Source organism: Stylophora pistillata, chromosome 7 (assembly GCF_964205215.1).
Source record: "Stylophora pistillata chromosome 7, jaStyPist1.2, whole genome shotgun sequence".
In the NCBI taxonomy this organism is placed as follows: Eukaryota; Metazoa; Cnidaria; class Anthozoa; order Scleractinia; family Pocilloporidae; genus Stylophora; species Stylophora pistillata.
In genome coordinates, this window is record NC_142525.1 from 1,162,644 (window position 1) to 1,188,437 (window position 25,794).

Below are 25,794 nucleotides of genomic sequence, written 5' to 3' on the forward strand. Positions count from 1 at the left end.
CAACTTATCACCAATAGCATAGCTTCATCTCTCAGCATATAAACCACACACAACCAAAATTCCCTCTATTTGCTTTGACAAAAGGCTTTAAACTTCAGCTTTAGAAATTCATTACAGAGGCCGATTTACATAATAACCTTAATTCCCTTCATTTATTTTGTATGGAGTAAGGTGACAAGAATGACAAAAAGTTAATTTTAACAAAGAGACAACACACAAAATCAAATTTACAGTAAATTTTATTGGGCAACTGAGAGAGATACAATTTAGTCTGTTTCTTTGTCTCCCTTGAAAGTTTTCTTTCCTCCCCTGATTCGACCAGTGCGACGGGCAGCAATAAGACCAACTTTTCTTCCAGCTGATGTGTCTCGGCGGACAGTAGAGGGAGTACCAATATGTTGATGGTTACCACCACCATGAGGATGTTCTACGGGCTGTGAATTAAATAACGAAGTAAATAACAGAAGTAAATAACAGAGGTAAATATCAGAAGTAAATAACAGAGGTAAATAACAGAAGTAAATAAAACTGCAAGGAGAAAAATAAGATGCCAGTCACTCTTAGGGGTTAAAGTATTAAGGTTCTTATCTAAGCATGCTGAGTGCCTAGCTCATAATTTTCATAAAAGTCATGTTATCCCAAGCCAACTAAGAGCTACAAACCACTGCCAAAAGTTGGAAGTCTACAGTACATGGACTCTCCTGTGGCCCTGGGCCTATTAATTTTTTTTAAAAAAAGTGTTAACTAAAAAACAGAGCATATACTCACATTCATGGCCACACCCCGGACACGTGGCCAGCAGTTCCTCTTGGCCTTGTACTTATGGTAAGCACGTCCTGCCTTCAGCATAGGTTTGTCAATACGACCACCACCAGCAACAATACCCACCATGGCACGGTTAGCAGAAGGGTACACTTTCTTGATTCCAGAGGGAAGCTTCACTCTGGTTCGCCTGGTTTCTTGGTTGTGTGATACAACAGTAGCATAGTTTCCCGATGTACGGGCTAGCTTGCCACGATCTCCCGATTTCTCCTCCACATTACAGACAATAGTTCCCTCCGGCATAGCACCGATGGGAAGGCAGTTGCCTATTTGAAGAGTAGCTGAAAAAACACCAAACATTAAAAATGTAAATCAATGAGTGTCTCTCAACTTGTACTTTGCTACCATCACATAATATTTTTGTCCTTTCTACCTGAAGATGACTTGGTTTTCATTAACACTTTACATCCTCACATGAGTACCAATAATCTCCTTACTATTCCCCATACATTTTTTTTTTTAAGGTGCTAACAAGGAGAATCTGATTAACAATCATGAGCTTCCCACACTTTCCAACTTCTTTCATTCTTGTGATGTATGTCATTCAGGGGTGATACTGTGAGGATAAATTAGATGGTTGTTGTTCTTGGGCGTTAAAAGGTTAAACCAGACCAGGTCTTGAAATTGAAAATAATTCTTGATCACAATTTGTGAGAATTCCTAAAATTTTGTCGCAAGTTTGAAAATTTTAGTCACAAAAGAAATTTCATGAGTGTTACACTACATAGTTCCTGAAAAAGTGCCCCTGCGATACGTTTCTCTGCAAGAAATCAATTTTGCATGATTTTTCAGATAAAACTACAGCAACCAGTAACAAGTAAGACACAAGGCTGTTAAATATAATTTATTTATAAGCTGGGCTGTAAAACAGTTGCAAAATCGCTACTAATGGAGAAACTTTAGCAGCAAAAGCGAAATCTTTATTTGCAAATGCACCTGACACAAGTGCCCTGCAGACATTTTACAACCATGGGGCTCTAAGATCCATAACTGCATCTAAATTGTTTCATCTTTAACAAATAAAACCCTGATTGTGTGAAGAATCACACTGAATGCACACTGCCTTCGATTTAGTGACAAAATCTAAAGTAGAGGGGGCTTTTTCATGTCAAGAATGGAATCTGTTCCCAGCATGTTACATATCTTAACAGAATAGCCCATTGCCGAATTTCCTTTACCCTCGAGGCTAGTCCTGGCACTCATCCTTTCATATGAAAATAAGTTTTCATTCACAAGCAAATGATACTCATTGTAACAAGAAAGGTTGAGCAACAGGCCTAATTTCGAAAAAGAGGGCAAAGGTAATTCAGAAATGGCCTAATGAATACAAATGAACATAATCATGCAAGAATCATGGCAACATAATTCTTACCCTTCTTTCCACAGTAGACAAACTGTCCTGTGTACATGCCTTCAGTAGCAATGAAAATCTCTTTCCTTTGTTTGTATCGGTATGGATCTCTGAAACTGACGATAGCCAACGGCGCACCACGTCCTGGGTCATGAATAATCTCCTTCACGACACCCTTGAGGTAACCATTACGTTCAGAGTAGTCAAGGGGTCTGAGCTTGGCAGCTCCTTTCCTGTGTTTGGTATGAGACTTGAAAATACTCCCAGCACCCTTACGCTGGCCTCTGATCACTCGACCCATACTGTATTTACTATAATTAAATCACAATATTTATTAAAAGAGGCTCATCTTTAAGAAATTTGGTTAATGAACAAAAAAAAAGAAGAGAGCTGCTTCCACTTTTAATAATCTTGGGTAACAGGTAAGTGTTAAGGAATATCTTAAGGATCTTAAGTTCACTTGGTGTCTGTTTTCTTCTACTGGCAATAGACAAAGTGAATTCATGTCATGTTAATAAACATAACTAAGATATATAAATTTGAATTCATGCAACTTCTAGTAAGCTTTGTTTTAATGATTGGATAAAGGGTATGTATATATAATCGAAAAACACTGAAAGAAACCAAGTAGAACGTAGTCTGTTCACATGTGTCTAGGTCTTTTAACACTTTGTTTTGACATCCATATACCTATGTCCCAATGGAAATAAATCTGTACCGACATATGTTTCCGAAGTAATTATCATTTAGGGCAAAAGTCTAATTTTGAAGAAACGCGAAAGAAATGTGTATTGATGTTTTTGAGGTGATAGGTGGTAAAAATGGAACCCAACAAAATCAAGATGATACCAGTGAAAGTTAATTGCACAGGGACAGTTTACAATGAAACACAACGCAACTTTGCTCACAAAGATTTTCGGGTTTAATGCTATTTCCACTTTACGATTCATTGCTAAGTATCGTTCTTCCAAAGCAACGGTCATTTTGTCAGAGCTGCACTGCTCCAAAGATATACATTAACTCACAAATAACCCCGGATTTTGATAGGGACGGTATCATCCTTTTCATTCAAGGTGTATTGGACAACTGATGGCAATTTTAAGGGCTTCTGTAGAAACGATTTCCACACAGGTTACAAATAATTCTTACCAATATGGCCACAGATGGCAAAGAGGACGAACTTCACCGTCAAAGCGAGGCTATAGTAAAGCTTTTCGTGCCCAAGCTCCTCGCGACCTTTTTCTATCTTTCTGATTTTGTAAGTGTCTGCCCTTAAAACAAAATAAAATTTAAAATGGGTGGTTTGCACTCTCGTCCCGTATAAAAGTAAAAAAGCACAAACTGTGAGTTTTAAATTTTCTTTTTCGTGAAAGTGAGCGTCTTCACAAAGTGACGTCATGTTAGTCTAAAGTCATTTGATCACGTGATATTTCGCGCTTAACAAACATGGCGGACTAGTAGTAGTCATAACTGGAAGTTGTCCTGCAATTTTCTTCCAGTTTTTTCTGTGTAGGACGCTTACGACGATTTAATTGTGGGAATCATTCATAAAATTTTAATTTTTGAGTATTTGTAGACCTCTTGATCATTTCATTTTTGCATTGGTTGGAGATCTAACCGCAATTAGATTGAATCTCCCGCGTGCCGAAGATCAATGTCTGAACAAAGTCAAACATAATCTTAACAATCATCGTTTAGATTATGTGTTATTTATCATGTCTATGAGCAGCGATGAGGTCAACTTTCTAGTTTACAGATATCTTCAAGAATCAGGTGAGTTTGTTTTTCCTGGTATCAATCTGTCATCCGCATAATAACACAAATTTTCGTAAAATTGTACGGCGATTTTGCCGTTACTGGTTGAAAATATTTTGTTTTTGATACATCGAGAGTTATTCCAAGCCCACGTTGTGAACAAATTTATTCTGATTATTGCTCCCCACGCCCAAGTTTATGAAAATCATATGGAAAGTATTCATCTATTGGATTCTACCGGTGTTTAGACTGAGCGGACACCCTTTGACCACTTCTAACAATATTTCCTTTGTTGGAGACCAGGTGCATAATTCAAACGATGCGATTAAATCGAAAACTGATAGAGTTTCTATTGGTCGGTAGCTTTATTGCCACCATGTTTTCGATCGAAAATTACCTCTTGATTAATCTGAAACATTAAAACAGTGTAAGAAAAGTTAGTATCCCGAAAAAATTGTAATTAATCCCGATGCGTTAAAGTAATTGTTGCATGAGATTGAGCTTAATATTACGAATTATGAAAATGAGTTAAGACGTCACTCAATATTAGTGGTACCATTTTCTGTTTATTTCTGCATTTTAAAGTATCCTACGCATTTTGCACATAACTTTATTTGAAATGTTTGATTTGTGATCATGAATTCTACAAGTCAAAAATTGTATCTATTATGAATGAATAGCCAACCTGAGCCATCAAGTAAGGGTTATAGTCATGGCTGTATCCAGCTGAACCTTTTGTATTCTTTTTTTTAGTTTATTTACTTATTATTGTGATTTTTTGCTGTTTTAAGTAATTTTATTGGTGTTGAGCAAAAGTTGCAAGACATTTAAAGTGCAGAAACAAATGTCTTTCATACACTGTTAGTTTTAGTAAGTATTGTAATTATCAGCATTATAGTAAGTGTAACACATATATGCCAGCCTTATGGCTGATTAAACCACCCTGGTAAAATAAAGATCACCTTACCTTACCTTACATACAAGATTGTAAAAATAAAAGTAATGTTAGTATTGTAAGGACTGTTAGACAATTATAGTAAGTTTTGTAAGTAATGTGAAGTAATTAAATGTAAAAAAAAAAAAAAAAGAAACAAAAATGTCAGTTGCCACAACCAACAACAGTTCTTTTCAGGACAACTCTCCTTCATATGATTAAACTATATTATCAACATTTGATACAGGGACCTATTAGTTAAAATGCATGCCATAGAAATCATTTCTCAGTCTTATTTTAGCTTACCAAGCATGCAAACATAGCTGTGGTTATAGATATTATTGATAACTGTTAGCACACGAGATTCACAGCTCAGAGGTGTGAGTTGAATATCTGACCAGGTCATTGTGTCGTGCTTCTGGAGCGAGGCATCTCACTCTTTTTAGGGTCCTTCTCTACCCAGGAGTATGAATGGGCACCAGCAAATCCTTAGTAAAACCTGATAAAATGCTGGAGGGGAGCAGGAAAAAGCAAGGCAATAAGAAAAGTTGTGTTACAGAAAGGGTGTGGCAGTGTGGGCCACCTAGCTGGAGTGCCAACTTTACCTTTTTTAACCATAGATTTAGTATGTGTTCTTTGTTTCAAAATTAGGATTTCAGCATTCTGCTTTTACTTTTGGAGTGGAAAGCCATGTAGACCAATCAAATATCAATGGATCCATTGTCCCACCTGGTGCCCTTGTATCAATTATCCAGAAAGGTGTACAGTATGTGGAAGCTGAGGTGACGCTAAATGAGGTGAGCCTAACAAAGCAAAGTTGTGATAGAGTTCTTCTGAGATAGTTTTTCAATGTTGTTTGTCCATTTTGCTGATTGAAATTGTAGACAAAATCCTTCCAACTAAGAGCTTTATTTGATGTTTTTTCTTTGAAAATTTTGGGCGGGACTCTGCAGCCGACCTCTATAGTGCTGGACACGACTTGCCACATTGTATATGTTGTAGTTCAATTTTATCCTTGGTTCAAATTTTATTTTCCTTTGTTTCAAACTCATTATCATAGATTAGCATGACCTAGAACAAAGGAAAATAAAATTTGAACCAAGTATAAAATTGAGCTACAACATACACACCAAAAAAAACAAACTTTAGGGGGTTTTGCTTTGAGGACATACTCTTTGTTGGCCTACACTGAGAGGACTTATGTTTCTTTCTCTTATAGTTTGATTTTCCCAAAGGAAAATACTTAACACTTTGGTCAAACCCATAGGACCAGAAAAAAAGTGTCTGTTCAAGAGATTTGTTGGCTCAGGAGGGGTTTAAAGTAAAGAGCTTTTCTCTTCCTGAAGAATGAAATGTCTGCCAACAGATTATATCTGTTGGATAGGTTTGATGCAGCTTTAGTTGATGAGACTAGTTCTTATTTTTCTTGATTTTATTATTACTACTTCTCCTATCACAGGATGGGACAATACTTGATGATGGAAGTGAACTAGATCATGTCTCCCTTATTGATGCCGTTTTACCAGACATAGTAGCCACAAGACATACGTTATTACATAACCGAACAATAAAACCAGAGATTGGTATAAAATATGAGGATGGACATTATTCTCATGTCAATTCTGTGGGACACGGTGAGATCATGGACGTCGATGGCACAGTTAATGATACAGGGAGCAATAAAGCATTGATCTTGAAAGGCCACGAACATGAGGTAAGAAGAAACACAAGGAACTTAGAATCTTTTGAGACTATGATTAAAACATTTTTATACCTTGGAATCATTTTACTTGTCTTAGTAATTTTCTTTTACCCATTAGTATTTTAGAAGTTCTTCTACAGTTGTTATTATTCTATGTTAGATTTTTAAATGTAAATAGTTTGTAAGCTTTATTGAAAGATTTGTAAGATTTATAATAGAGGTGTAAGTTAAGTTATTAAAGGAGCACTCTGATGAAACCGCCCTATAATTTGAAAACCCGAAAAACTCAGTTATTTCATTATAATTTGAATTTTTAGCGATTAATAATGCCTTTTCAATAATAATTTTAGTTCAAAGTCAATTCTAAGGCAAGAAATTACGATTTGAAAACTGTTCCACCATTAATTTTCATAATCACTTGCCAGACTCAAGAAGACTGGCATGAGTTTGGAGATTACTCATTTGACGTGCCGTGCTCATGGCTAATTTTCAAAAACAGTATTTTGGTCATATATATATTGCTTTTTATAACAATAAGACTTAGACTATTTCACTAAATGTCACGAGGTTTCCATATGAATATAAAAGTGTGTTGAGTAATCTACGTCACAATGGGAGTGACCGCTAACCAAAGATAAGCTGGCGGTGATTACGAAAATTAATGGCGGAACGGTTTTCAAATCGTAATTTCTCACCCTAGAATTGACTTTCAACTGAAATTATTATTGAAAAGGCTCTATTAATTTGTAAAAATTCATATTATAATGAAATAACTGAATTTTTCAGGTTTTCAAATTATAGGGTGGTTTCATCAGAGTGCTCCTTTAAGTTAAATATTCTTGTGACATACTTTTGAATATTGTATAAGAAGGGCACACTAGAAATAATAAATATTCTTAAATATTGTTAGGTAGGTCTGCCTGTATTTGCAGTTAAACTTGTTAAAATATACTCAGCAAATCATCTGTAAAAGGGGTTGAAAAACACAGGACTTCCATCCGATCTTTTTGTTTATTTTCTTATTATTATTTTCTGTTTGTGAGTTTGTGCAGTCTTGCTGTATTGCAATTTACCTTAGTCCTTTTAATACTTCCATATCTTGACTACCTGACTCTGCTGGCTCTCTTTGATTACTCCAGGCCCCAAAACCAGAACCGTACTACTATTTTTCATTGTTTTCAAATTAAAAAGGTCTTTTGTTTAACTTTGCTGAACAACTCCTGTAGGTGTTTGTGTGCTCATGGAATCCCACTCAGGATATACTTGCATCTGGGTAGGTGGAAATCAGCAAAATATGAACTGAATACCATAAAATTTTGAAAAATTTTTTAAGTAGTTCAAAGTCATGGTGTAGAATTTTTAATAATAGGAACAATTTTGGATTCTTTTATACTGCTTATTATAGGGTAGTTAACTTTTTTAACCTCAACTATATCCCTAGAGTTCAAAATGATTTTTTAGCTGTAAAAAGGACATGAGCTAGAGTCAGATTTTCTCCAAGGGGGAGGCAGTTTTAGATATTTATGGATATTTTATATGTCTTGGGGGGTTAATTTTGGTGGCAAATTGTTGTTCCAATAAACAACATTGGTTTTTTCTGAAGGTGTAAGAGTCTTAATTCTTTTTTAAGATTTGATCTTAAATATTTTTCCAGTTCTCCTCTTAGGAAAAACAACCTTAGCCCTTTTATTAGAATTTATGTGGCAATTTTATTGGTTGTTTAACAAATTGGTTTTTTCTTAAAATTACAAATGCACTTTTCACACTGCAAGGTCTGGAGATGGTACAGCAAGACTGTGGCCAATGAATGAGACGGGAGTGGCAACACCTGTCATTTTACGACACCAATTCAAAGATTTAGAAAACCATAAAAGTGCAACTAAGGATATAACCTCTCTGGAATGGAATGTAAGTTGTGGAATCATTTTTGTCCATGTTTTGCATCCTAGTTTGTGACTGACCCACCAAAACCTTCATTTCATCAGTTACATGTAGAACACAAAACTACAGTAACCTGTTAACTTGCAAGTAAGATAACACCTTTTTAAAACAAGGAATGATTGTTACTTTACACTTTTCGTACAGAATGATGGAACTCTGCTAGCCACAGGTTCATATGATGGACAAGCAAGGATTTGGTCTCCAGAAGGTAACACCATCTAATGATATGATTGTTGTCCTCAAAGATTATTATTTTAATGCCTCCTCTCCCAAAATCCCAAAATCAATTTTCCTTACTGTCAGCCATTTGTTTCTTACAGTTTAACTTTAAGAATTAGGTGATGAATTAAGCAATAACCCTTTGTTGATATTTTTCCCTTCTCTCATAACCTCCTTCCTTTATATTGTATCAACTTTTTAAGGAGAATCTATTTTTCAATCACTTCAGGGCATGATAGAGGTTAATGATAGAGGTTAATGATAGCAGCACCGGGGTGATTTACTTAATACACTTGCCAATTTGTCCAGCCATTCACTCCCAAATCTCATTAGTAATTCTCATTACTGTCTGTCACACAATTCTTATAATGTTTGTTGGGAGAATTTGGTAAATTGAACTAAGTAATAATCCCCTTCTTTACATTTTATGTTGTTCTCATCACTTTTCTGCTTGGTGTTGTTTTGAAATTCTGTCTTGGTAAATCAAAGGAATTAAGGGGTTAATTTTGTGTACTGTAATTATGCAGATTTGGTAATTTCCTTCTGCTTGTCTTCTCTTTACAGGAGAATTGGTTAAAACACTAAGTGATTTTAAAGGACCAATATTCTGCATTAAATGGAACAAGAAAGGAAACTATTTACTCAGTGCTGGGGTAGATAAGGTAAGATTCCAAGCTAGGAACACATCAGAAAATAATTTTAGGTTCAACAGAAAACTCTTGATAGAATAATCGTAATGTATTACTGAACATGTGGTTTCATTTCCAGAGTACCATTGTCTGGGACTCAAATAACTGGGAAGTTAAACAGCAGTTTTCTTTCCATCAAGGTAGAGAGGATGAATTTATGTTTTAAACTTGTAAGCTTAACTGTTGGCAACAAAATGTTACAGTTTTTTCAACATCTCTTCCCTTTTTATTTTTGTCTGTATGCACAGCTTGTTTTTTATGTAATACAAATGAATTTTGTTTGCTCTTTTTTTAAGCTCCCACACTGGACGTCGACTGGCAAAATAACACAAGTTTTGCATCTTGTTCAACTGATAAAATCATACACGTCTGTAGAATAGGAGTTGAAAAACCTGTGAAATCATTTCAAGGACACACTGTAAGTTTCCTTGTGCTGTTATTATAAAAATCACCTACATTATAAAACTTCATCAAAATTACGTTCTTGTATCCAATACTCAACTGCTATTCTTGAATGTATTGATTTTCATTTCTAAACAGAGTGAAGTGAATGCAATAAAATGGGATCCATCAGGGTCTTTATTAGCATCATGTTCAGATGATCTATCAGCTAAGGTTAGTGATTAAATCCTAAGTGTGACTGGCTTCTAATATCTCCATACAGTTTTACCCTTAAATAAAATGTAAAGGACTGGAGAATAAAGGAAATAATCACCAATTTCAGAAGTTCCTGATCATCCAACAAATTCTCCTTGTCATTACCATAGGAAATGTAAAGAGAACAGTGTGGAGAATATGAATGTTGATGTTAGCAATCATTTTAAGCCTCTGACTGCCATCAAGAATCAAATTTGAACCCCTCTTACCATCCAGCACTGGTAAAGGATGCCAACCTCAAGAATTAGTCTTTTGACCCCTAGTGTTTAAATTTGTACTGACAAAATTGGTAAAGCTACAGAATACAGAAACTGTTTGGGGCTGCGTTGGTGGGAGTAACGAAATAATTTGGATATATCAACAAAGTTGAAATGGTAAATTGGCCACTGTAAGTTTTGCTCCGACGAGGGGCTGACGCTCGAAATGTCAGCTTTTGTAATCGTTACAGTGGCCAATTTACCATTTCAACTTTGTTGATATATCCAAATTACTACAGAATACAGGGCCCTTTATTTACATCTCATTGAATCACAATGCATCCCTTTGTTTTCTGCCCACTCTTCAAAGCATGCCGACAAGGTGGACCTCAATGGCCCTATATTCTGTAGTTGCTCCACAAAATCTCCCCTGAATCACATGTTTACATCAGGAAGGTCACAATAATAAAGGAAATGATAAAAACTGAAGGAGCTCTTGGTTGTTAAACAAATTCTCCTTGCCAGCACCCTCGGAAATGTATGGAGAACAGTTATGGAGAATCTGCATACTGATGTCAGGGTGTTAAGGGGTAACATCTATCGTTTGTTTAGATATGGAGCACAAAACAAGATACCTGGATGTTTGATCTCCAAGGTCATAAAAGAGAGATATATACAGTAACATGGAGTCCAACGGGACCATCAACAGCGTTTCCTAATGCACCTCTTCTCTTAGCAAGGTACAATAGAAAATATGTAAATGTAACCTTTTTTCTTAATTTTTTTTTTTGTACTGTAACAGGTAGAAATTTAGGAATTTAATTTATTTGCCACGGGAATGGCCTGGAGAGGGCATCCACCACACAGTAATCTCATGCGTGGGAAATTAACGTCTCCTACCCTAAACTGAAGGAGACGGGACCTACGGTTTTATTTATCCTTATCCGAGAAGACTAGAATATCTATCCATTTCTTGATATTATAGGAAGGTAGCAAATTCTCCTCAGTTATTTTAAGACCATGAGTATTGGTCCAGCTGGGGCTTGAACCCTCGACCTCCCGCACAACACAATCCGGCGCTCTAACCAATTGAGCTAACCAGGTGCAGTCAGATTATGTTGAAAGATTATTTAGTGTCAATCCAGTTTATTGTTATTAACCCCTCAACTCCCAGAAGTGATTAAGATGTAACTTCTCCCCATAACAACCATTCGAGATCCAATAAGGAGGTAATGGCAACACTCAAACTTATTAGGTAGAAGCTGTTGTCTTGATGTAACACCAAATTCTCATAACTAACTCACAAGGAAATGTGTAGCAGCTAGAGGGGCGAATTAACAATCAGATCCTTGGAGGTACGGGGTTAAGCGATCAGCCCCTAACAGATTGCATGAAAAGATCCAGAAAAACAACCCAAGCCTACTTAAGACAAGTTTCTTTTAAAACGGTTTTTTCATTAGCTTGGCAAGCTTAAGAGTATGGTGGGGAAAGGGATGGAGTAGAATTAAGATTCCTATTTACATATGTTCCATCTTCCACCCACCCCTTCCCCGCCCCTTCTTTGTGTTAAAGAAATATTTTATGATGATGAATCACATGGAATGCGTCCAGATACCAGTGGGACGCGAATGTCGTATTCACTCCTTGAAAAATCCTGGCAACTCCCATACAATGAGAAGAATTGATTCATAGTGATTAAATCTTGTGACTACCAATCATGATTTGATAATGTAAGACGTAAAACAGTGGTACATAGAGCTTTGTCTAGGCTATCGTTTACCTTTCGGTTTTACAAACAAAAACTTCCCTCTTAACTGTGGTTGAACCATGATATTTTTTTATTGTGTTTCAGTGCTTCATACGACACAACAGTCAAACTATGGGAACTTGAGCGTGGCTCCTGTGTTCTGTCTCTCTCCAAGCATCAAGAACCAGTGTACTCTCTGTCGTTTAGTCCTGATGGCAGATACATTGCGTCAGGGTCTTTCGACAGAGCACTGAATGTCTGGTCAACACAGGTGGAGAACATTTTTAATCACTTTCCCTTTGGTGGTCAATGAGTAATTTCTCCTCACAGTCCCGGTTTATCTTCAAGCAACCGTGTAATGAGAATTACAAAATGGTTCAGGATGTCCGAAATGATGAGAGGAATCACAGTTGAAACGAAAAATTTGAAGCGACCCAAACGCGAATATGAGGGAGTTTATATCACACGCGTAAACGCGGAGACACGCAAGGAGTCACGTAAGACACGCGAGGAAAATTGAAATTGAAGTCTTTGATAAACCATAAGATAAAAGATACATACCCTATGTTACATAAACGAAAAACTGAGGAGCTTCTTATGTGTCCATTGCGCAACACTTACCGTTCCTGCTCGCGTCTTGAAATCTAAGCTTAATGTCAGCCATTCATAGACAGGCAACATGTGTTTATTGGTACATTATTCTAATTTTTATTTAGACTGGCACTCTAGTTCATAGTTACCATGGTAACGGGGGCATATTCGAAGTGCAGTGGAGTCCAAGAGGAGACAAAGTAGCTGCATGCTTTTCAGACAATACGGTGAGTTATCACACGATACATAATGGTGCAATAAAGGATTGGAGTCCTTTTTGGTCTGAAATCATACTTTGATAAGTAATGGTACGTGGACTGAGTCGAGTGTAATAAGATCCATTATTACATCGCTCGCAGCACCCGTGGGCAAGGTGAAGCGAATCTTGTGTTCTGATTGGCTACCCGAGCGGGCAAGATGGGCCCATCTTGCCCGCTCGAGGTTGCCCGCATTGATCCCGCGCATGAAAAAAATAGAATTAGAACTACGTTCTTGGACAATTTCGGCGATGGAAACGCAGAAAGCGGCAGAAGATAGTCAAAACAAAGAAAACAGAAACGACTCTCGTGATTTTGTTGTGCTACAAACACAGTTTGGCTCTCGAAGTAAACAAGTCATTCTTAATTCTAAATAAGCGAAATCTTTTCGCAATAGAATAAATCCTTTATTGACCAAGCTTGTCCCGCTAAGATGGCTGGATATAAGCCTCGTTCTTTTTCGCATTTTTATGGACCTCGACTTCGTCTCGGTCTATAAAAATGCGGAAAAAGAACTCGGCCAATATCCAGCTATCTTGACCTCACGCTTGGTTAATAAAGCGTATGATTTATAAATCATACGTACAACTTCAAAATCCAACGATAGCACCGAGTTCGATTTGAAATCACAAGTATGATTTCAAACCAAAATTGCGCAGCACGAAGTTCAGTTATCACTTCATTTTGAAATCGCAAAATTTAATTGCCCAATTAGATTCATCCATTTTTCTGGAAAAAAGAAAAGTTTTGGGGTTAAAAGTAGCAGAATCCGTCACACAATGGCTTCTTTGTCTTTCTTTTACCTGTCTTCTTTTACAAGTCTTCAAAGGTGATTGGTTGTTTTGTTTTGGTGTTGCTCTCTTATTGGCTGGAAAAAGATGCGTTTCAAAGAAAAAAAATACAGTGTGATTTGAGAAGATATGGCACTGCTGAGAGCCAATCAGATTGCAAGGTTCACTGGTAATTTCAAAGTGGATGTAATCAAAAACAAAATTGGATGACCATGAAGCGGGAGTTCGATAACATGAATAAAGGGGGTAAGTTTCTAAAGAAACTGTGGTGCTGCGTCGGTAGGGGTAACAAGGTAATTTGGTATATCAACTAAGTTGAAATTGTAAATTGTCCACCGTAAAGAGTTAAAAAGCTGACGTTTCGAGCGTTAGCCCTTTGTCAGAGCGAATGCGCTCTGACAAAGGGCTAACGCTCAAAACGTCAGCTTTTAAACTCTTTACGGTGGCCAATTTACAATTTCAACTTAGTTGATATACCAAAAAACATTAATCATGAGTTGACTTGGATTGGTCGCTTTATTTCTATAAATTGAGTGATTCTTTTCTATTCTCTTAACAGCTGTGCGTTTTGGACGTCAGAAATCTTTAATCTTTTTAACCACAATCCTATGTACAAATGTTCCTGGGGAACTTCAAAAGAAACTTTCCAGCATCCAGTCCACCGCAGAGACGTCCAAATCAACAAAACTGGCAACTGCTAGATAGCTGAAACTCGAAAATCCATCAAATGCATCAAGTTACAGAACCAATGACCCAAAAAATCAATTTTGATTTTCACTATCGAAAGATCGCTACTGTTTGCGTGATATATATTTTTTGTTTTTGTTTTTTTGTTTTTTTTTTTTCGAGAAAATTCGATTTTTTAAAACTTAATTTTCAAGGGATGATACTTATTTATACTTTTGAGTGCTGGCTCCGTCCGGGGACAAATACTCGAAGAGTTTGGCTGTTTTGTCCAATAGGAAAATAGCAAGAGCGTTCGGAAAGGAGTCGGTAACATATCGATATCGTGTGACATTGTAATGACCGACAACTTTTCCTGTCTCAATTTTAAAAATGGGAATTTCTTCTGCCATTTTTATGTCATAAGAACGCATATTTATTAATTTTGATGATGAAAATTTTTTTATTTGTTGGCATACCACTTTTATCGCTCCAAACTTCCCCATAACCGTTACCAGTCTTCAGTCGTGGCCCCCTCGCGCGAAAGTGGACAATTTCTCCCACGTCCCTCGTTTTCCATGCCACACTCCAGAAGAAGACGTTTGGACCTCTATAAAAGGAAAATCTTTTGGTGCCCAAACATTACCTTGGTTGTTAAGTGGTAAATATTTGTGTTTGTATCTTGTATCATACCATCAGACATATTTTCTTCCGATGTAATTATGTTGAAGAAATTCTATCTATAGGCTGTACTTTTTAAATTACAACTGTCAACATTAAATTTTAAAGTGCGTAACTAAGTATTATCTAAGTATGTCAAGTAAAAGAGATTTGTTTTCAACTCGCTTATCCTTCGTTCAAGCTGTGTTGAATTAGCCGGAGACTATTATATCCCTTGGATGAAAATTTTTTAAGCCAGTGCTCAATTAAATCCATCGTCCCATGATTCAGTTGGAGCCAAAGCAACCGACAAAAAGCGCAAGGAAACAAAATTGGTAAGCGGTGTTTAGCGCGGGAAAACGGTACTGTGAGCCGCCAGCTTGTCCAGGTTCAGAAAAAAAATTGGCCACATTTGTCCTTTGTACTTCTGTGAAACCCAAGGTATCTCGAATTGAAATCCGTCTGTCAAGCAATTTTTGTTTTCAAACAGGTATGAATTTGCCAAACCGTGGAAAGTATATGGTCCAGATATTGTTTCACATTTGACACAAATATGGAGGACATTCGAGTTCTTGTTTAATAGTATCAAACATTTTTCTTAATGAATATGATTCAAACTAACCACTAGGACTCAAGTACACATCTAATTCATCTATAAAGATACCCTATTTATCTATTTGTACAAGTTGTTTTACCTAGTATTGAGGTGTAAATCAAGTTCACCAAAACGATTACTTTTTATAAAACAATGCACTACCGTTCTTAGAAGCACTTTTCCCGACCTTACTTAAACCAAATTAAAGGAAAATTATTTGGATATATCAACAAAGTTGAAATGGTAAATTGGCCACCGTAACGATCACAAAAGCTGACGTTTCGAGCGTTAGCCCTTCGTCGGAGGAAAATTACCCTATTACAAGATGTAAGTTCATGCAGTGATGATTGAATCTAACTCAGCCTTTGCTAGACATTTTTAACTATGTTCAGCTCAACTGATGCAAGAGTAAGGGTGAGGACAGCACCGAAAAGAATTGCGTTTGCTGTACATGATCGTCCATGACTTGCTTCAAAAATGCACGGTGAACGAACAGCGGTCAGACGTCCCGGACCTTTACCGGTGGAGGGCCAAATTAACAATCTGTGATAATACTAATATAAATCACTTACTCCTTAGAGGTACCATTGTCTCTAAAAGAAATATTTACATTATAGTTGAAGCACTGTGAATGACCGAAATCAGTATCGACTTCGCTATAAAAGGTTAAACGTTTCCGAATATTACATAGAAGTCAAGTCTGACTGACAAAGTCTAGTAACCGGAATGCCGTTTGTGTCCTTCTATGGCTCGTTTCGCCATAGGAAGTAACCAAACAAATTTTGAAATTAGTTTTAATCGAACTTCAAAACAGTCAACTCTCTCTTAACGGACACCTCTATAATACGGACAGCTGGTGTGGGTCCCGGCCGTTTCTTAGTTATTTTACTACAATCAAATCTCTGTAAGACGGACACCTCTATAAGACGGACAACGGACGCTTTGAAATCTTCAACGGACACTTGTAAGGTGCTGAATGTGACCGCAAATTACGATGTAGGGAAGAAAACTTCTTAAAGTACCAAGTACCCGTGACTCCTTTTAACACCAGACGTTTAATTGCCAGCTCTTATCTTGTCGGCGGAATACAAACAGTACAAGTTAAAATTAATTCAGTCATTGTCTCATTGAAAAAATGACTTGGAGATGACAACCGAATGGTATTGTAATCTAAAACAGTCATTTTCGTGCTTTCTTTCCTGGGGTCATGTTATGTCGACTCTCTATAAGCCGGACACCGCTCTAAGACGGACAGCTGAGGTCGGTCCCGATGGTGTCCGTCTTAGAGAGAGTTGACTGTAGCCCTGAAAAAGAGTTCACTTTAGAGTTTATATGTTTCTGACTCACTCTGTTAATGAAAACGGGAATGAAGAACCGAAGTGGCAACGAGCTGAAGAGAAGCCTTTCTGACATTACCCGACTCAACATCGGTGACCTGAACTTTAATTTCCGTGCCACCAAATTTTACTTCCAGCCTTAATCTTCGGTTTAAACCCTTGGTGGTATCTGGACTGGGAATTAGAACAGTGACGTTTTCGCTTACAACTTCGCGGTCGGTGACAAACTGAGCGTCGTCTTGATTTGTGCTGTAAAACCGGAAAGAAATCTCGGTACAGTCAGGATCAATGGGCAAAAATGAGTGGGCTCTTGTCTCTTCTAGATCTATTCTTTCGCCTTTCTTCACTAAGGTTTCGAAAATGTCACAACAGTACTCCTTCCATGGCCGAACTAACTTTTTCTCTTTTGGGTGTATCCTAGGATCAAACGTGCAACAGGTACCAACACCGTAAGTTTTGCCCATTACCCTTGCTCTAAGTAGACTCGGTTCTCGAGCAAACTCTACGGCGCCATGAATTATGGCGAGTTGGGGATCGTGTGGTATGAGAATGCGTTTGTCAGGAAAGCGGCGAGAAATTTCTCTTCGCAAAAACTGAGCTTCAGAAAAGCCACCGACGAAAAACATAGTTTTAACATCTTGAAGACTATCCTCAGAAAGCAAACTCTGTATGCGATCGGCAATCTTGGTCACAATTGGACGATGCAGGTCGCCCAGCGTATTCATGGTTATATTCAAATAGTCGCTGCTTACGCTCACTTCTCTTGAATAAAACACCCGAATCCTCTCATTGATGGCTTCGTCTTTTCCGATATAATGATTGCAAGTGTTAATAAAGTTTAAAGGTAGAGGGATACTAATTTCGTCATTGTCAACCTCTTCTTCCGCCCTCTTTTGCACTTCAAAGCGGTTCATTAAGGTTTGCCAGTCGCTCGGGAATTGTTTTATGAAATTATTGATAACGTCTTCTCCGAATGCCTGACCCATCATTTTTTCAAATTCTTCGTCAACGTGAATGCCACCGTAAAGACCTCCAGCGGGACAGTGTTTTTCTAGAATATGCCCGTCAACAGCATTAACTTCATGTACAGTGATGTCCAAAGTTCCACCTGTGGAGTAAAGTCATATTTCATTCTAACTGGCTCGGAATACCGCTTGTGGTAGACCTGTTAGCAGAAAACTCAGCATGAAAAAAAGTTTTCTTCTTTTCGTTGCTTCATATGTTACCTAACGTTTAGGGCATAAAAAAGGTTTCCATGAGGGTTTGAGTTGACTACATTCGATCTTTTCCTGTAAAAGCTGGCTCAGTTTCTGTATCACAGCAGGTCTGTACTATTTTACACTAATGACGTAATATGCACTTATTGACTGAGTAGGAAGGCCGGATGGGAAAATATTGAGCTCAAGGTCAGTTCCACTGAGCGTTAAAATTTTCAGCCTAGATAAGACGCGATAGACAGGTACACGCAGCCGTACGGGCACAAAAAACATTCTGTAATTAAACTTTTCCTTTATTATTTCAAGTCAACCGGAACAAGAAACTTCCAATTCCTTGAAAAACATGATTTATTTTTTCGCATTTCTGTTTTCCTACAAGTTTTTGCAACAGAACGACGCAAGGGAAAAAGGGCCGAACGGCTTTTTCCGGCCCTGCACACGTTAACTTTTAGTATGGTTTTCTATGGGATTCACGGTGAGCGGGGCCGGACGGGTCATTTGATATTAACTGTTACTGAATATGTCCCAAGATGTTAGAGGAGTCCCAACCCACCTCCATTATCCACAACCATGTACGGAATTCCTTCTTCGTCCAACGTGTCCTTCACCACCTCTTTTCCATACTCTCCCTTAAACATTTCGAAGGGCAACTTTCTGCAGTAATAAGATGCGGCCTCAGGTTCAAGGGCAAGAATGAGTTGGTCAGGATCCGCGGGGCTTGCAATTCCAGCCTGTGACCAAAACGATAAAAAGCTGTGAATATTTTTGTTCTTCTCTTTTGCTAATAATCCAACAGCTGGTTTCTTAGTTTGTTAGTATGTTTCTTTGCTTTTTTGTTTTTGTTTTTACTCCTCTGTTACACGTCTGTTAAAAGAATTAAGTGTATGCCTTTTTTGATTTAATCTAGCATCATGTATATGTGTTGGACAAAGCGAATTCATTGTAGACCGTAAATCTAAGACGAATTTATTGTCAACTGTAAATCTAGCTCAGTGCTGCGAGAAAAAAAAATTTGATAGGCTTTACGTTTAATTCTGTATTTCATCGAAAACATGTCACAATCGCCGTCAAAATTGTTGACACATTGACCTTTTCAACTTCCAGTTACTTCAATTTTATCTCAGTTATTTTTCCCTTGTTAATTGCAATGACTGTTATCACCATTGTTGCTTTTATAGGGGATGTTAAAGTAGTTACCTTATATGCAGCTTTTCTCATGAATTCTTTAGCGGAGATGCGCCATATTGCTGGAATCGTTATTATCCACTGAATCTGTTCGGGCTTGTATTTAGGTTCCGCGTTTGGATTGTCCTTTGCCGAACGCAGATGACGTTCGTTGATGGCATTTGTTGCAGTTTTCTTCAAGTATTCAAGGCATTTTACGAATACATCCATAGCAGGCCACTTTTTTCGATTACTGGCTTCTACCTCTGTTCTCTCATTTAGATCCTGAAAACGGGAAACCGATAAAGCTTCAGCCAAAGGCCTAACTGGCCACTGAAAAAGCCATTATCGAAATTCCCAAACAAATAGCAGCTTGTCGTTTTGGTTGGAACTCAATTAACAGAACGGTTTATGACCATTTTCACGTTTACAAGTTCTATCACCTATCATTTTATTTCGTTCGAATCAAATGTCAGCGATAACTTTTATTTTAAATCGAAACAGACCAACTTTAGAGCAGAAAACAAAACAACATACACTTACTGACTGACTCCAGAAGGCCATTGTTTTCCATAATTGTCTCAATTAAAAAAAAAGTCTGACGAAGGGTGGCACACATATTTACCGCAATTCCAAGGTGCACGACCAGATCACGTGCGAGTCGAAAGTTCAAATTTTTGTTTCCCTAAGGTGTTAGGGATTTTTTTACTATGGCGTATTTAAGTTGGGAGGTATAATAATGAAATCACCTTGAACGTGAAATTGAGCGAATGCTCGTAAATGTGACAATGATGCTGTTTTAAGGAACTGTTGCTACTAAATGAATATGGTAACAGATAACAAACTAACACTTTTGCTCTTAATCCAACCAAGGTGAAGAGAAGGTCAGGGTACATTGGCTACCGTAACAGTGATGACAATATCAGAAAACACTGCATCACTACATGAAAAGTTGACGAAATAACAACATTGCACTCGGATGGTTACCGCACACAGGTAACAAACATATTTAACACCATACTTCGTGATTTCGCTTAAATCAAGGACATGGTTGAAAGTGCTGATCGAGCTTGCAAAACCGTAACTTCTTCGAAGTCAGTAAAAGCCAAGATATTTTGAATAAAATTGTAGTCAGTTCATCGGGTAATTAATTTACACTAAATTATTCAATCAAACTTAGCCAACAACAAGCCTGGATGATCAAAGATGTTCGGGAGCCCTTTCTTAGAGACAGTTTTCAAGTCTTTCGTTGAAAACCAGCTACTAAACAACAATATTCGTCACGGTAATACATTTAAACCAGAGAAAAACATCGTCCCGGTGTTTTTCAATAAGTAATCAATCGAATTTTTTGCTACTGTGTTCGTCTTCAATCAAAACCTCAACAAAGCTGACTTTTTGATCTAGTGATGCTGTGGTTTCGCTTTCGTTGCCATAATCCGGAACAACTGAGTACAAATGACTGATGTAATAATATAGAGGAAAAGAATGTACACTCGCCTGCTCTGAATGAAGCAACAGTTTAAACTTTTCGAAATACATTAGCTTTTTACAATCCGTCTGGGACATCGCTTGTTTCCTATACATTTCCACCGCTGCATGTCCAAATTTGAGAAATTCACCTTCCTCGTTCAGGAGAAGAGCTGTTGGCGTCTTGCTGTAACTTATTCCCTGTCCTCTTCCCCACTTCTGAAACACATAGATACGATCTTGGGATGCTTTGACGAAAACGTATCCAAATCCGCTGTAGGTAGTGCCGAAGTCGATCGCAATAATGACATCTCTTTGATCGTCTAGTGCTGCCATGGTTGATTAATCGAAATTTAGATTACTTCAAAAGCCGTATAATACGAGGTATCAAAATCCCTAATCTTTAAATCGAAACATGCTGAGACCACAAAGTAGATACTCTTTCAAGAAAGGATTCTTTGAATCAGATCAGAGGACTAGAAGTACCTTATGGACGAGAGGCTTATGACAAACAAAGCTTTTGAAATTAGCTGCATTCTTTCCTATTTTAAGAAGGTATCAAATGCGTCACGGACAATAGAAATTCCCAGAAATGGCACACCCAGATTCCTAGACATAGAAACATACAGAGAAACCTAGATTAAACCCGATGCAAGTCATTCGAAAAGTTGGATTTTATGGGAAACTGTTCGTCAGCACCAAGTCAAAGGGTGCTGGTTCTTGAGCAAGAAGAAACTGACATCCCTATTTCAAACGAGACTCAAGGTGAGGTAGCGGCTACAGCGATGAGCGAAAAATCCAATACAATGGGCTTCAATAACTTCTTGGCGGCCAACAATGTCGCAGTAGAGATAGCGAACCGAACTTGCCAACAGCTTCAGCAGAAGGTGGACACGCTGTCAAAACAGAATCAAGAACTGCAAACCTGCAATGAGCAACTTAGAAAAGATAATCAAAGTTTACGACAAAGGTAAGTTGAACATAGATATCTATAGCGAAACACACCACGCGTAGCTTATAAACAACAATTTGGTGTCGATTTCACCGTTAGGATTTTATGAGCTATTTTTGAACTGACGGTTACTGACATTGTTAAAACCATTTCTTCGGAAAAATAGGATCAACAATGATTCAGAGATGAATCATCGTGGTTACCAAAGCATATCCGAGGACGTTACGAGCAAAAACAAGAGAAGTGACGTTATAAGCAAATACGAAGTTATGGATGGTGCTCATCGCAAAAAAGCCATCGAAGCGTTTGGAAAGAAGGTTCAAAGGACTGAGCTTTGGTACAGGAAGGATCTGACATGTCGAATATTTGTGGTAATGACGATAATGAGGAAAAAATTAACGAATGAGAATCAAAATTCCTTTAGAAAAAGTGTCTACAACTCGTGAATTTTATTCAAAGCGATATCATCAATAATTAATTACATGCAATCCATAATTTTAAAAACGAAAACAGATATTTGTGTTTAACATTAAACTATTTCTAAACTTGTAAAAACTAAGATGCGACTTTAGCATGTCGTTCTTATCTGGCAGATAAAGTTGTGTCAACTATTTTCAGAGGATGTTGTCTTTGTTTAAGATCCTCGGCATCGTGGCGAATTTTCATGTCAGTGGGAAGAATTGTAGAATTCGAATTTGTTTTCGAGACTTAAGTTGTCGGAACGCTCTTTCCGATTTAGAACTTTAAAATATAAAAACACTTTAACAATGTTCCCTTTTGTTTGAAAGAGTTAGAGGAATACTTCTTATTTCATTTAGTTAAATAGCTCTGTCGCTGTTTAACGAAATTCAGCGAATACTGTAAATTGTTTGGAACGTTGTATAAACAACTCATGAGAATGAAATCTCGCTCATCTTCAGGTTGCGTTTGATACTGCAAGATCTTCGAAAGATGCATTTGATAAAGGTGTTTTACCTCAAACTTTCCAATGGGCATCATCCTTAGGTGCCAATTACGAAATGGGAAGACCTAATGGATCCTTAGAGGTAAATCAGTAAAGTATGTTCACTACACAATATCAAAAATCCTTTTCTATGCATCATCAACATTATCAATGTTACTATCGTCATTATCTTCTTCATCATTCTAATGCAACCTCGCCACTGAAATCATTAGAAACATGAACCTCATTTCTTGAGGTGTCTTAGATCCAAAGCAATTCACAGTTATCGTCATAGTCATCCCCATCACAATAATTTTCATCTTCTATAGTTATCATACGGACTACTTCTATGGATAGCCTATTTTATGTCCTCTAATCATTTTACTCCGGATAAAAGTAGAAGATCTTAGGTCACTAGATCTTTGTTCGTGCTAATTTCAGTTTAATTGAAAACTGACTGATTGCTCACCTTGAGAAATCTCCGAAGAATATTTACTATCCATCGTATCAAATATTCACCTTTTCACACAACAGGAAGCAAAGTTTCGTGGGGAAATTTATCTCCTTTTCCTTTTTTTACGAGCGGATCACCCTCAGGAGGTTTTGTTTTACTTCACAGGTATTGCAGCCGATGGAAAGAAATATATCAGAAGAGCTAGCTTCGCTACTTTCAGATGAGTCATTCAGGATAGTTTGCTCTTCTGTTCTTAAAGAAATAGCAGTCAACTGCAATTTGACGGATCTGGAGGAGGTAAAATTATTTCAGAACATTTGTTTCTTTGTGGTCTGTCGAAGATTTTCAATTACCAATGCCAATTTGAATGCCTTGAAATAATGAAATTAGAGTCCATCATCATTTGATAAGATATCTTACCCACGACAACCTACCTCAGAGAATACTTACCGGTACTAGAAAAGTGAAGACGGTTTGTTTTTCTTTTTAACGAGTCTTAAAGTTGAGGGTGTCAATATTTCAATTGGAATATCATAGAGCATTTAAAAAATTCCATGGTTGTATTTTATGTCTTCTTACGTTCAAGTCCATTTTATGTTACCCAGGCCAATAACCGGCCGTAATTCAAGATTCGGCGTAAAACAATAATGATCATTTCTAGATACAAACTATTTTCAAAGAGGAATAAAAGATAAGAAGTTTTGTTTTTGTCTATTCTCACAGAAAACGCTAAAAGAGTTAAAAGCACAACATCGTCAATGGAGGGAACACGACCCTTGGTTGCCATATCTTGATGAAGATAAATTGAGCAAAATGAAGAATTTCGTCACTGAATGCGTGCGACTTGCCTGGCGAATGGTAAACCTTCTACCACCGTTAAAAATTGTGATGATACCGGACGTTCAAGGAGAAAAATTTGATGAATTCTTTGAAAAAGAAGAGGAAGAAGTTAAAGAGGGTGTTCCAACCATGACTGTTTGTGTTTGGCCGGCTCTTACTGATTCTAAAGGAGACGAAGTGCTTGTCAGAGGAAAAGCAGCTATAATACCAAAACCCAAATTACACTCGTCCGTTTAAAGTCAAGGGAGGAATATCTTTTCTATTTTTATCCCTTTAATAGTAGAACAGAACTTCGTCACTGCAATCTTGATCTCTTCGTTTTCATTCTCTTTCATTTCAGTCAAATTAAAAGGCATACAATCTCCATTTTAAGTTCTACAAGACATTCGAATGACTTTCTCAACTGGATGTACATTTGAACAGGCGTGAGGGTTTCACGCACTTACCTATGTCTTTTGTGGGATATTAATTTTATAATTTTGTTAGGTATAGAATGATTCATGTTATAATCCGCAGTTTATAGAGATTGGTTCTGAACGTTTGCTCAGGCTGCTTGCTGTCCCAGCCGTCCAACACTGTTTCTTACTTACACCTAAATTATGCAAATCCCAATTCTCTCAAAGTTTGAAGGGCACCTCACTGTTTCTTGATTGAAATAGATTATGGTTCCTGGTTAATGTCGGGGTCTTACTCACAAGAGACCACAATGTGATTTCCTCATTATTAACGCTATTGTTAAAAAGTCCCATAACAAAGCAGCATTATTGATGATTACAGATGTCAGCGCAAGATTTAACGAGGTAAATCATTCCACATTGTTACCTCCAATTTTTAACATCGTTTCTAGGTAAAAGGAAGAAGAACAATTCTCAAACAATATTGATCAAAAAAGATGATTTGCTAAAATAAAGCACAATGCTTGTTTCTTAGGCAATTGCTTCCTCTGTGCCTATAAGAATGACAATCATTTGTGACTCAATAGTATTAGAATAGGAAATATTACTTCTGGTTTTCATGTAATAATGCAAGTTTTTAAGTCAGAATGTTCTTTGTTAAGATTTTAAAATTATTTCAGTTCTGAAAATAATTTAAGTGATGCATGTAGAGTCAGACTGAACTTACCTAGTTTTTTTCTTTCGATTCCCTCAAGCAGAAAGTATCAATCGATTCTTCGATTAGTAAATCATTCATTCATTTATTGTTTTAGCTCTGTTTTTCGTTTTTTGATTTTGTCTTTCCATTGCTTTTTTGTTTTGTTTAAGGTTTTTATGTTTTTTTTCATCGAGAGTCATCGATTATGCGCAACTAGTGGCGCCATTGTTGATGTATCATTGAGATGTGTGTATCATAGCTTGGAAAAATACAAATTCTTAGACAAATTTAAGGCTCTTTGCACCAGACCTGACCACATATACATGTCCATCTAGAGAGGAAACTCAGTTCTACATTAATCAGAAATGACTAGCAGGATCAGTCAATTTTTTAATTGCATCCACTATCCTGCTAGAGTTTCCAAAGAAACTGGGAAAATCCCGTTTGATTTGGATGATCATTTGTTCCATTCTGGCCGATCAAAATCGCCAACAGAAATAACATAATACTAAGGTCAAAACGTCTTCCTTGATGTTATGAAATCGTTAAGGATTTGCCTCTAACTAGTAAGTCCACTCAAAAAAGAATATTTTATTACCATAGCAAAATAGCTTACATAGTTATAGTTAAACTGGTTTTTCTACCAGCCTGCCCTACTAGTATTTTATCAGGCAGTTTTACTGTGGGAATTTAAACATGCGCGCAAACATAAAGACCGCTTCCAAAGCCCCATGAAAGAAATATAACTTTCAAC

The 25,794-nt window shown here is 37.2% G+C and overlaps 4 protein-coding genes across 4 annotated transcripts; 2 read left to right on the top strand and 2 right to left on the bottom strand.

Annotated features, from left to right (window-relative positions):
• Positions 1–221: 221 nt before the first annotated feature.
• On the bottom strand, positions 222–3,462 carry LOC111328476 (large ribosomal subunit protein uL2). Its single transcript, XM_088728652.1, has 4 exons — positions 3,323–3,462; positions 2,195–2,484; positions 769–1,103; positions 222–434 (listed from the first exon to the last, which is right to left on the bottom strand). Exons 2-4 carry the CDS (start codon positions 2,472–2,474, stop codon positions 267–269), a joined length of 783 nt encoding a protein of 260 aa, XP_088584778.1. The 5' UTR covers positions 2,475–2,484; positions 3,323–3,462; the 3' UTR covers positions 222–266.
• A 146-nt stretch (positions 3,463–3,608) lies between these two features.
• On the top strand, positions 3,609–15,157 carry LOC111328474 (F-box-like/WD repeat-containing protein TBL1X). Its single transcript, XM_088728650.1, has 14 exons — positions 3,609–3,946; positions 5,514–5,659; positions 6,322–6,576; positions 7,791–7,837; positions 8,337–8,472; positions 8,650–8,713; positions 9,289–9,386; positions 9,493–9,553; positions 9,710–9,831; positions 9,954–10,028; positions 10,880–11,007; positions 12,120–12,285; positions 12,731–12,832; positions 14,213–15,157. The coding sequence occupies exons 1-14, from the start codon at positions 3,889–3,891 to the stop codon at positions 14,240–14,242; spliced, it is 1,488 nt and encodes a 495-aa protein (XP_088584776.1). The 5' UTR covers positions 3,609–3,888; the 3' UTR covers positions 14,243–15,157.
• A 1,615-nt stretch (positions 15,158–16,772) lies between these two features.
• On the bottom strand, positions 16,773–21,239 carry LOC111328472 (heat shock 70 kDa protein 12A). The gene is made up of 4 exons (XM_022932912.2): positions 20,790–21,239; positions 19,323–19,574; positions 18,679–18,856; positions 16,773–18,016 (listed from the first exon to the last, which is right to left on the bottom strand). Exons 1-4 carry the CDS (start codon positions 21,093–21,095, stop codon positions 16,923–16,925), a joined length of 1,830 nt encoding a protein of 609 aa, XP_022788647.1. The 5' UTR covers positions 21,096–21,239; the 3' UTR covers positions 16,773–16,922.
• On the top strand, positions 20,269–24,323 carry LOC111328475 (uncharacterized). The gene is made up of 6 exons (XM_022932916.2): positions 20,269–20,285; positions 21,312–21,729; positions 21,878–22,082; positions 22,632–22,757; positions 23,274–23,405; positions 23,832–24,323. Exons 2-6 carry the CDS (start codon positions 21,437–21,439, stop codon positions 24,183–24,185), a joined length of 1,110 nt encoding a protein of 369 aa, XP_022788651.1. The 5' UTR covers positions 20,269–20,285; positions 21,312–21,436; the 3' UTR covers positions 24,186–24,323.
• The last annotated feature ends 1,471 nt before the right edge of the window (positions 24,324–25,794 follow it).

Bases quoted from the DNA above. Each gene is read 5' to 3' on its own strand.
- LOC111328476 (XM_088728652.1), bottom strand. From the start codon at position 2,474: ATGGGTCGAGTGATCAGAGGCCAGCGTAAGGGTGCTGGGAGTATTTTC. The intron at 1,104-2,194 runs GTAAGAATTATG...GTGTTTTTTCAG, and splicing joins TGTCTACTGTGGAAAGAAGG to CTACTCTTCAAATAGGCAAC. The intron at 435-768 runs GTGAGTATATGC...TTTAATTCACAG, and splicing joins TCCGGGGTGTGGCCATGAAT to CCCGTAGAACATCCTCATGG.
- LOC111328474 (XM_088728650.1), top strand. From the start codon at position 3,889: ATGTCTATGAGCAGCGATGAGGTCAACTTTCTAGTTTACAGATATCTT. The intron at 5,660-6,321 runs GTGAGCCTAACA...CTCCTATCACAG, and splicing joins CTGAGGTGACGCTAAATGAG to GATGGGACAATACTTGATGA. The intron at 7,838-8,336 runs GTAGGTGGAAAT...TCACACTGCAAG, and splicing joins CAGGATATACTTGCATCTGG to GTCTGGAGATGGTACAGCAA.
- LOC111328472 (XM_022932912.2), bottom strand. From the start codon at position 21,095: ATGGCAGCACTAGACGATCAAAGAGATGTCATTATTGCGATCGACTTC. The intron at 19,575-20,789 runs GCGAGTGTACAT...TCCCGTTTTCAG, and splicing joins TGTTGCTTCATTCAGAGCAG to GATCTAAATGAGAGAACAGA. The intron at 18,857-19,322 runs GTAACTACTTTA...TTTTGGTCACAG, and splicing joins TGAGAAAAGCTGCATATAAG to GCTGGAATTGCAAGCCCCGC.
- LOC111328475 (XM_022932916.2), top strand. From the start codon at position 21,437: ATGGGAAACTGTTCGTCAGCACCAAGTCAAAGGGTGCTGGTTCTTGAG. The intron at 22,083-22,631 runs GTAATGACGATA...GCTCATCTTCAG, and splicing joins TGACATGTCGAATATTTGTG to GTTGCGTTTGATACTGCAAG. The intron at 22,758-23,273 runs GTAAATCAGTAA...TTTACTTCACAG, and splicing joins GACCTAATGGATCCTTAGAG to GTATTGCAGCCGATGGAAAG.